Below are 11,326 nucleotides of genomic sequence, written 5' to 3' on the forward strand. Positions count from 1 at the left end.
ACCTTCCTGATGATTAGTGATGTTGAGCATTTGTTTCATGTTTGTTGGTCATTTGTATATATTATTTTGAGAACTGTCTCCATGTCATTTGCCTACTTTTTGATGGGATTTTTTTTTTCTTGTTGACTTGTTTGAGTTACTTGTAGATTCTGGATATTAGTCCTTCGTCTGATGCATAGTTTGCAAATATTTTCTGCCATCCTGTGGATGAGTCTTGCTCTTTTCATTGGAAAATTCCAAAAGTTTGTTGTTTACATTCCTGTTGGCATCAAGTACACACACACGTCTACCTCTGTTACTTCCGTTACATCATAGTTTCATCTGATGAACATTTTTTATGACAGTTTATTTTTCCTTTATAAAAGAACTGATGAGCCAAGCACGGTGGCTTAAACCTGTAATCCCAGCACTTTGGGAGGCTGAGGCGGGTGGATCACCCAAGGTCAGGAGTTTGAGACTAGCCTGGCCAACATGGCAAAACCCCATCTCTACTAAACATACAAAAATTAGCTGGGTGTGGTCATGCACGCCTGTAGTCTCAGCTACTTGGGAGGCTGAGGCAGGAGAATCACTTGAACCCAGGAGGCAGAGGTTGCAGTGAGTGGAGATTGCATCATTGCACTCTAGCCTGGGCAACAGAGCAAGACCCCATCTCAAAAAAAAAAAGAACTGATGACATTTGCACTGCTCTTTATTTTTTTTAGGCAGTGACAAAAGAAGTAAGAACACAAAATTAAGTGTTAAGAAGAAAATTTCAGAATATTCAGAAGCAGACATGGAACTATCTGGAAAAACCCAAAGAAATGTTTCTCAAGTTCAAGATTTTGGGGAAGGCTGTGAGTTTCAAGGCAAGCTGGATAGAAAGCAGGGAATTCCCATGAAAGAGATACTAGGACAACCGTCTTCAAAGAGGATGAACTACAGTGAAGTCCCGTATGTCCACAAAAAATCCTCCACTGGAGAGAGACCACATAAATGTAACGAGTGTGGGAAAAGCTTCATTCAGAGCGCACATCTTATTCAACATCAAAGAATACACACTGGGGAGAAACCATTCAGGTGTGAGGAATGTGGGAAAAGCTACAACCAACGCGTGCACCTAACTCAGCATCAGCGCGTCCACACAGGTGAGAAGCCCTACACCTGTCCTTTATGTGGGAAAGCCTTCAGAGTGAGGTCCCACCTTGTTCAGCATCAGAGTGTGCACAGTGGGGAGAGACCCTTCAAGTGTAATGAATGTGGGAAAGGCTTTGGGAGGCGTTCCCACCTGGCTGGACATCTGCGACTCCACTCCCGAGAGAAATCCCATCAGTGTCGTGAATGTGGGGAAATCTTTTTTCAGTACGTTAGCCTAATTGAACATCAGGTGCTCCACATGGGTCAGAAAAATGAAAAAAATGGCATCTGTGAGGAAGCGTATAGTTGGAACTTGACAGTGATTGAAGACAAGAAGATTGAGTTACAAGAGCAGCCTTATCAGTGTGATATCTGTGGAAAAGCCTTTGGTTATAGCTCAGACCTCATTCAGCATTACAGAACTCATACAGCAGAGAAGCCCTATCAATGTGATATATGTAGAGAAAATGTTGGCCAGTGTTCCCACACCAAACAACATCAAAAAATATACTCCAGCACAAAATCCCATCAATGTCATGAATGTGGCAGAGGCTTCACTCTGAAGTCACATCTTAATCAACATCAGAGAATCCATACTGGTGAGAAACCTTTTCAGTGTAAAGAATGTGGAATGAATTTCAGCTGGAGTTGTAGCCTCTTTAGACACCTGAGAAGCCATGAGAGGACAGATCCCATAAATACCTTAAGTGTAGAGGGGTCTCTGTTGTAGAATAGCTCTTAATTTTAGAGAAGCCTTCCTGGAGGGAAACCATACTCCTATAATGAGCAAAGTAACAACTTCAAGCATTTTTCCAGTGTTACCATCAAACCCACAAATAGGTTGAAATCCTTTAGTTAGAACTCAGCCTTTAGGAACACCGGAGAACCCACAACAATAGATATCTGTTCGTGTTCCCCATTGAGAAATGCTTTAGTTAGCATCTTCATGCCTGGGAATCTAGACAAGAAGAGAATCCATGGATGGACATGGTCGAGGAATTCAGAAAGCCTGCAGATGACATTCGGTCTTCACTTGAAACTCAAAACTGACACTAGGAACAGCATCATGAGTTCAGTAGAAGTAAGCTTTATTTGTAGCTCCTGCCTTGTTTGACGGCGTATCTATTCAGGGAAGCGCACAGTAAAAGAATTCTTCAGCATGATGTCTGTTTTGGTACCTCAGCAATGAACCTTTTCTAGAAATTATTATTCCAACCACTAGAATACCCTAGTCACTATTCCCACTTTGAGCATTAACCCCTTTGAAAAGAAATGGACTTAAAAGTATCTCTATTTTGGCAAAATTCAGGTTCAGGGGCTGGATGGTATGTGTTTCTGCTGCCTTATTCAATCCACCACTTCTCTGTGAAACACTCTACCTTGTTTTTGGTTTGATTCTACTGATGTCAAGGTTTAGCCAGTAGGAGGAGGAGTTCAGTTTGTAAATTCAGGAGAAACTGTGCTCGTCAGTCACATCTTACGGCGAAGGGAGAGGGACCTTAGGGGAACAGAGAAGACAGGCAAAGCTGTGGACTGTTTGATCTTGTATTACCCACAGGAATGAGGGCAGCTGAACCCATAGAAGGAATTGGACCAAGGCGAATTATGAGTCCTGGTCCCAGCAGTATGTGTGCTGACTCCTGGGTGCCCCAGGAATAGACCTCTCCCGTAGAGTGGTGATATACAGAATGAGTTTCAGTTTGCATTGCAGCTAGGATTGAAAGTAATCAGTCATGAGCAGGCAGGGAGGTCCTGTTAGCCCTGCCTTCCAGGAAGGTCGGGGTGGGAGTTTTGAGTGGGAAAGAAGATGACATGCACGAGAGAGTTCCCCTGACCCTGTTTGCTAGGGAGAGTGAGTGAGTGCTCTTGGGCACTGCTCAGGCCGTTTCTGCTGACTTGCCTGGCTTACAATAAATGCCCAATAAATATTTGTTGACCGTATGTGTTGTACACTGTGGTGCCCTGTCCAGTCCCCTCTACCAAGCTGAGACCCCCATCCCCAGCTACTCTGAGTTTGGGCCGCAAGTGCTCACAGCTCTTGTTCTCCAGAAACTGGAGAACTGCCCTCAGGAGATGAGAGCCATCTCACCTCACCCAGGAGTCACTTCCTCTCTATACCCCAACATCTGGTTCAGTTGATTAAAGCGGGGAAAACTCCAGGGTGCTATGACTGCTCTGGCTCCCTTGGATCAGGCCAAGCTAGACTTTTTCTGAGCCTTCATCCATGCTAAGCTCTCTCCCTTCTCTATCCTGTTTCATTCCCTCCCTTAAAGGCGTTTCCCGAATAAATGACACTGTCAATCACATGGTTCTGAATCCCTGTCTCAGGTTCTGCTTTAGAGAACCTGATCTAAGACATTTGGTGCCATGAGTGGTCCTAGGAAGCTGCTGTGAGAGTGGATTGTGGAGTTGGTCACTCGCCAGGAGGGAGTGAAGATCCTCATCACTGTTAATAGTCCTGGCATGTGGTACCTGTCCAGTCACTAAGTCATTCACTTGTGGGAAACTGGGATGGGATACAGGTGGAAAGGGATCTATTGACTTGTAGAGGTTTGGGACAAACAGGAAAATAAGGATTATGGAATTGGGTGGCTCTTGCTGAAAGTCACTGACTCCTTGAAGAGAAGAAAATGACAGGGCAAATAACCACCAATTTAATGCCAAGTGTGTGTCAGAGGACCTTCTTGGTAGCTTTTTAATTTTTTTATAGACAGGGTCTTGCTCTGCTGCCCAGGCTAGAGTGCAGTGGTGCAATCACAGCTCACTGCAGCCTTGACCTCCCGGGCTCAAGTGGTCTAGCCACCTCAGGCTCCTGAATAGCTGGGACTACAGGCACATGCCACCATGAGTGGCTAATTTTTAAAAAACGTATTTTAGCTGGGTGCAGTGGCTCACACCTGTAATCCCAGCACTTTGGGAGGCTGAGGCAGGCAGATCACAAGGTAAAGAGATTGAGACCATCCTGGCCAACCAACAGGGTGAAACCCCATCTCTACTAAAAATGCAAAAATTAGCTGGGTATAGTGGTGCATGCCTGTAGTCCCAGCTACTCTGGAGGCTGAGGCAGGAGAATCGCTTGAACCCGGGAGGCGGAGGTTGCAGTGAGCCGAGATCACGCCATTGCACTCTAGCCCGGTTGACAGAGCGACACCATCTAAAAAAAAACAAAAAACAAAAAAAAACATATTTTTGGAGAGATGGTATCTCCCTATGCTGCCCAGAGTGGTCTCGAACTCCTGGGCTTAAGTGATCCTCCAGTCTCGGCCTCCCAAATGTTGGGATTACAGGCATGAGCTACTGCGCCTGGCCTTGGAGTGATTCTTGAAAGCTTAGAAAAGTCAGTGGCCCACATTAAATGAAGTAGAGATGACAAAACCATGGTGGACTTAACAAAGGGATCCAAAGATTCATACATACACAAACTAGGATGGAACTAGAAGATAAGACCAAACAACCCACCTTCAGTTATGTTCCTTAGGAGGGTCTGGAGAGCATTCTGTTTACCAGGGTTCCAAGGAATGCCCTGGTTGGGGGGCCATCAGCATCACTGAGAAGTTTGGTAGTGGCTATCCTTGTTTGCAGGGGCTGGTTATTATATAACATCACCCCAGACCATTCACATTACAGTCAGAGGTGCAGCAGTGGGCATGTGGCCATGGGGACTATTGTTTGTTTGTTTGTTGTTTTTTTGAGACAGGGTCTCGCTTTGTCACCCAGGCTGGAGTGGAGTGGCATGATTACAGCTCACTGCAGCCTCAACTTCCTGGGTGCCAGCGATTCTCCCACCTCAGCCTCCCAAGTAGCTGGGACCAGAGGCATGTGCCACCATGCATGGTTCATTTTTGTATTTTTGGTAGAGACAGGGTTTTGCCATGTTGCCCGGACTGGTCTCAAACTCCTGAGCTCAAGCAGTCTACCCGTCTCAGCCTCCCAAAGTGCTGGCATTACAGACATGGGCCACCGCACCAGGCTATTTATTTTCTATTTTTGGTAGAGATGGGGTCTCACTATGTTGCCCAGGCTGATCTTGAACTCCTGGGATCAAGGAATACTCCTGTCTCTGCCTCCTAAAAATGCTGGGATTATAGGCATGAGCCATCATGCTTGGTTCATACACTCTTTAAACCAACAGCCATTAAAAGGTGCTGTCTTTAATAGGCAGAATAAGGCCGGGCACTGTGGCTCATGCCTGTAATCCCAACATCTTGAGAGGCCAAGGCAGGAGGATCACTTGAGCCCAGGAGTTCAAGATCAGCCTGGGCAACATAGTGAGATCCTCCCTACTCTGCCAGTGCCCCACCGTCTACAAAAAATAAAATAAATTAGTTGGGTGTGATGCTGCACCCATCTGGTCCTAGTTACTTGGGAAGCTGAGGTGGGAGGATCACTTGAGCCCAGGAATTAAAGGCTGCAGTGAGCTATGATCACACCACTGCACTCTAGCCTGGGCAACAGAGCAAGACCCTATTGCAAAAAAATAAATAAATAAATAATGGAATAGTGTTTCAGAATTCTTCTGCAGCATTGTGCCAGTCTCTTTAAAACATCGGGGTGGGCCAGGCACAGTGGCTCATGCCTGTAATTGCAGCACTTTGGGAGGCCGAGGCATGTGGATCACTTGAGGTCGAGAGGACCATCAGTCTTGAACTGATGAAAAAAGAAAAGAAGATGATGAGGTCTTACTGGGATGGGATTAGCCCCTAATCCAAAGCGACTGATGTCCTTATGAGAAGCTGACTGTGTGGCCAACATGGTGAAACTCCATCCCTACTAAAAATACTAAAAATTAGCTGGGTGTGGTGGCAGGCACCTGTAATCCCAGCTAATCAGTAGAGTGAGGTGGGAGAATCGCTTGAACCTGGCAGGCGGAGGTTGCAGTGAGTCGAGATTGTGCCACTGCACTCCAGCCTGGGTGACAGAGTAAGACTCCATCAAAAAAAAATATTGGGGTGAAGGTGAAAGCAAAGACTTTCAGCAGGAATTTTTGCCTCCTTAAAAATGAAGTCCTACTCTACTTCAAATTTGGCTTGAAGCCAAACTATGCCCCTTCTTACCATGTTTCGTATAAATTCATATTGGCCATCCCTTATCAGGATACTAGCCTCTTTTTGACAACTCCTTCAGATCTGTTTGGTGTGATTAGATAGGTGCAAATTACAAGTTGTCATAAACCGTGTTCTCCACTTCTCCCCCCGAGAAGGAATTGTTGAAGTCCCAGCCTCTAGTACCTCAGAATGTGACCTTATTGGAGATAGAACCATAGCAGATATAATTAGTTAAGACGGGGTCTTGGCCGGGCATGGTGGCTCATACCTGTAATCCCAGCACTTTGGGAGACTGAGGCAGGCAGATCACTTGAGTTCAGGAGTTTGAGACCAGCCTGGCCAATATGGTGAAACCGCGACTCTACTAATAATACAAAACTTAGCTGGGCGTGGTGGGTGCCTGTAATCCCAGCTACTCAGGAGGCTGAGGCAGGGAGAATCGCTTGAACCTGGGAGGCGGAGTTTGCAATGAGCTGAGATCGCGCCACTGCACTCCAGCCTGGGCAACAGAGTGAGATTCTGTCTCAAAAAACAAAACAAAACAAAACAAGATCTTACTGGGATGGGATGAGCCCCTAATCCAAAGTGACTGATGTCCTTATGAGAAGCAGACTGTGTGGACACAGGCACACAAGACAGAAGGCCACGTGATGGCAAGGGCAGAGACTGGGGTTATGCAGCTGCAAGCCAAGTAATGCCAAAGATTGCCAGCAAACCACCAGAAGCTATGAAGAGCCAAGGTTTTCCTTGCAAGTTTCAGGGGGAGCATACACCTGCTGACACCTTAGTTTCTGACTTCTAAACTCCAGTACTGAGAGACAATACATTTTTATTGTTTTAAACCACCCAGTTTGTGGTACTTTGTTACAGCAGACCTGGGAAATGAATGCACAAGTGTATTCTCCTTTGTGAATATTAGCATATTAAGGAATTTTTTTTTTTTTTTTTTTTGAGATGGAGTCTCATTCTCTCGCCCAGGCTGGAGTGCAGTGGCGTGATCTCGGCTCATTGCAACCTCTGCCTCCCGAGTTCAAGTGATTCTCCTGCCTCAGCCTCCTAAGTAGCTAGTATTGAAGAGCCAGCCTCGCAGCTGTGTGTGGGAGCCACCGGACTAAGCAGCCGAGACAAGGAAGACAGTATAAGAGAACTAGTGTAAGTGAGCTGCTGATAAGAGATCTGCTAAATAAAACTACATTTCACCTGCGTATGGCCCCCCGAGTGTTTTCAGCTATCTGCTCATCCACCCACTGCCTTTGGACCTCAGCATGAGTTGGAACCTGACCCTGGGCATGACCGTTGGCGTAGTCGTGAACCTGACACCGATGGAACAGTATAGCTCTAAGGCGATCAATTGGAATATGAAGCAGTTAATTTTTACATTGAGTTATTTCCATTTGTTAAAAGTGAAAAAGGGGGAAATTATTAGAATCTGCTTTTCTTTGTTGTTGTTGTTGAGACGGAGTCTCACTCTGTCACCCAGGCTGGAGTGCAATGGTGTGACTATGGTTCACTCTACCCTCGACTTCCTGGGCTCAAGTGATCCTCCCACCTCCACCCCCTGAGCAGCAGGGACTACAGGTGCTCGCCATCATTCTTGGCTAATTTTTCATTTTTTTCTGTGAGGAGATGGACTCTCACATGTTGCCCTGGCTGGTCTCTTAACTCCTGACCTCAAGCAATCCTTTCACCTCAGCCTCCTGAGTAGCTGGGTCCGTAGGCACACACCATCGTGCCTGGCTAATTTTTGCATTTTCGTAGAGATGGGGTTTTGCCATGTTGCCTAGGCTCATCTCGAACTCCTGGGCAGACGATCAAGCGATCCTCCGACTTCAGCCCACTTCGGCCTCCCAAAATGTTGGGACTGCAGGCATGAGCCACTACACCTGGCCCTGCTGTCTCTTTAGGAAGAAATACCCATAAGAACATTAAAGACTTCCTAAAGCAATTGGTCTTAACATTTTGGGGATAAGGTAGCCTTCTTAGAATCTGTTGAAATCCACTGGCCTTTCCCCCAGAAAAGTCCATATTTATAGTTTGATGCACAATGTCAGAATGTCTGTGGATCCACTAGGGCTATCTGAAAATTCCAAAAGAAGGGACATAGAGGAAAAACTGGCTGAGGGGAATTGCATTAGGAGCACTGGGGGTAGTGACACAATCATACCTAAAGTAAGAGAACACCAAAGCATTACCAGGCATGGATGGTATGTTAGAGTGGAGAAAAGGCAGGTTTACAGAGTCTGCACTACAAATAAGAAAGTAGCCAAAAATAAAAAAAGTACTTTGGCAGCTCAAAGTAATAATAAAAAAGAGGGGAGAAAATTACCCCTTTTTTCCTTTTTTTTTTTTTTTTTGAGACACGGTCTTACTCTGTCCACCAGGCTGGAGTGCAGTGGTATGATCTCAGCTCACTGCAGCCTCCACTTCCTGGTTTCAAGCGATTATCCTGCCTCAGCCTCCCAAGTAACTGGGACTATAGGCACCCATCACCATGCCCAGCTAATTTTTGTATTTTTTGGTAGAGATGGGGTTTCACCGTGTTTGCCAGGCTGGTCTTGAACTCCTGACCTCAGGTGATCCACCCACCTCAGCCGCCCAAAATGCTGGGATTACAGGCATGAGTCACTGTGCCTGGCCTCACTTTTTTTCCTCTTTGCTTTGATGATATACATTCTCTACATAATAATCATTCGGTACTAGTTCAGAAAACACTTCTATTTCTTAAAAACCTAAGCATGATTGTTAACCTTGATGATATTTCCCTGAGGGAGCCCATGTGCTTAGCCAGGGCCAGCAAATAAAGCCAAAGAGTGATGAGTGGAGGTCAAGAGAAAACTCTCAGAGGTCACCCTAAAATCAGCATTTGTGGCTTAGATAACCCTGTTATATTCAAGGATTATGTCCCTTCCTATCAGGGAATCTTCCCTTGGTCTCGACATCCCTGACCCTTGCTCAGTATTTTTTCCACTGGCTGACATGTGAAGATAGGACATGGGAAGTGAAAACACACACTCTCTCCCGTGCCTGGGCTATCTATTCAACACCATGTAATTAATCCTGGGGCGAAGGAAAACACCAGATGTCTTTGCTCATGTGGTATTTTATTCACAAGACACACACCTTTGGAATAGTGGTTTCTCTCCTTTGCTGGGTATTGTTGCTTATGACCAAGGAAATCTAGTCTTTTTTTTTTTTCCCCCCCCCGAGACAAGGTCTTTCCCTGTTGCCCAGGCTGGAGTGCAGTGGCATAATCACAGCTCACTGCATCCTTGAACTCCTGGGCTCAAGTGATCCTCTTGCCTCAGCCTCCTGAATAGCTAGGACTATGGGTGCACCACTTAGCCTTCCTAATTTTTAAAATTTTTTGTAGAGTTGAGGTCTTGCTATGTTGCTCAGGCTGGTCTTGAACTCCTGGCCTCAAGTGATCCTCCCATTTTGACCTCTGAAAGTGCTGGAATTACATGTGATAGCCACTGACCCCAGCAGAAACCGAGTCCTTTTTTTTTTTTTTTTTTTTTTTTTTGAGACGGAATCTTGCACTGTCGCCCAGGCTGGAGTGCAGTGGCATGATCTTGGCTCACTGCAAGCTCCACCTCCTGGGTTCACGCCATTCTCCTGCCTCAGCCTCCCGAGTAGCTGGGACTACAGGCACCTGCCACCACGCCCAGCTAATTTTTTGTACCTTTAGTAGAGATGGGGTTTCACTGTGTTAGCCAGGACGGTCTCGATCTCCTGACCTCATGATCCCCCTGCCTCAGCCTCCCAAAGTGCTGGGATTACAGGCGTGAGCCACGGTGCCCGGCCAGAAACCTAGTCTTTTAGAGCTTTTCTCTTGTCATGTCATTCCTGAGATGTGGGTTTTCTGGCATCTTAAAAGATGAGGGCTCCACCAAATCTCTTCTCCCATGCATGACACTCGTAAGGTTTATCTCTCAGGTAGATTCTATAATGTAAAATTAAGCTAACACTGTGGCCTAAACGTTCCGACCTCCAGGATTTACAGGGCTTCTCTTCTGTCTACCACAAATGTCATGCTGAGGCTGGAAGCCTTTTCACACCCATGGCACTGTAGGGTTTCTCCCCAGGCGGAGGGTCTCTCCCCAGGCGGATGCGCCTGTAATCCCAGCTACTCGGGAGGCTGAGGCAGGAGAATCCCTTGAATCTGGGAGGCGGACGTTGTAGTGAGCCGAGGTTGCACCATTGCACTGCAGCCTGGGCAAAAAGAGTGAAATTCCATGTCAAAAAAAGAAAAAAAAATGACTCATTTCCTGGAATTAGAACAAAAAAGGAAAAGCATATAGACAGGGAGTAACAGAACATCAACAAAGCTCTGATGGAAAAGAGGAAGCAAGGCGATGGTGGTGGACAGGGGAACAGATTTGAGTATAAAAGTGTTAAAAGCGCTATTTAGGCCGGGCCCGATGGCTCATGCCTGTAATCCCAGCACTTTGGGAGGCTGAGGTGGGTGGATCATCTGAGGTCAGGAGTTTGAGACTAGCCTGGCTAACACAGTGAAACCCCGTTTCTACTAAAAATACAAAAAAAATTAGCTGGGCATGGTGGCACGTGCCTGTAATCCCAGCTACTTGGGAGGCTGAGGCAGAAGAATTGTTTGAACCCCAGAGGCGGAGGTTGCAGTGAGCTGAGATTGTGCCGCTGCACTCCAGCTTGGGCAGTAAGAGTGAAACTCTGTCTGAAAAAAAAAAAAAAAAAAAAAAAAAAAAAGCAGTATTTAAAAAAAAAATTTTTTTTCAAGACAGGTTCTCGCTCTGTTGCTCAGACTAGAGTGCAGTGGCACGATCACAGCTCACTGAAGCCTTGACTTACTGGGCTCAAGTGATCCTCCCACCTCAGCCTCCCAAGTAGCTGGTACTACAGGTGCACACCACCAAGCCTGGCCAAATTTTTGTATTTTTTGTAGAGACAGGATTTCAATGTGTTGCCCAGGCTGGTCTCAAAACTCCTGGGCACAAGCAATCCACCCACCTTGGCCTCCTAAAGTGCTGGGATTACAGGTGTGAGCCACTGTGCTGGCCTCTTAGTTTTCAAAATTCTTGACAGTAATTCACAAAAGGACATATATTTTATATAATAACCTTGTACACATACACACATTCATGTAACTGAAATGAGTTTCATGAAACATACTATGTAGAAAAATAAAA

At 46.0% G+C, this 11,326-nt stretch overlaps 1 protein-coding gene across 8 annotated transcripts in view; it reads left to right on the top strand.

The window, feature by feature from the left end:
- The window catches only part of ZKSCAN5 (zinc finger with KRAB and SCAN domains 5), a 33,850-nt gene extending 30,793 nt beyond the window's left edge, over window positions 1–3,057 (top strand). For all 8 annotated transcript variants that reach the window (XM_054497115.2, XM_063668124.1, XM_054497119.2 and 5 more), the window contains one exon: window positions 705–3,057. In XM_054497115.2, the coding sequence (XP_054353090.1) occupies window positions 705–1,846 (1,142 nt within the window). In that variant the 3' untranslated portion in view covers window positions 1,847–3,057. The remainder of the gene's footprint in view (window positions 1–704) is intronic.
- Window positions 3,058–11,326: the final 8,269 nt, after the last annotated feature.

The sequence above is a fragment of the Pongo pygmaeus genome, chromosome 6 (genome assembly GCF_028885625.2).
Source record: "Pongo pygmaeus isolate AG05252 chromosome 6, NHGRI_mPonPyg2-v2.0_pri, whole genome shotgun sequence".
Classification (NCBI taxonomy): Eukaryota; Metazoa; Chordata; class Mammalia; order Primates; family Hominidae; genus Pongo; species Pongo pygmaeus.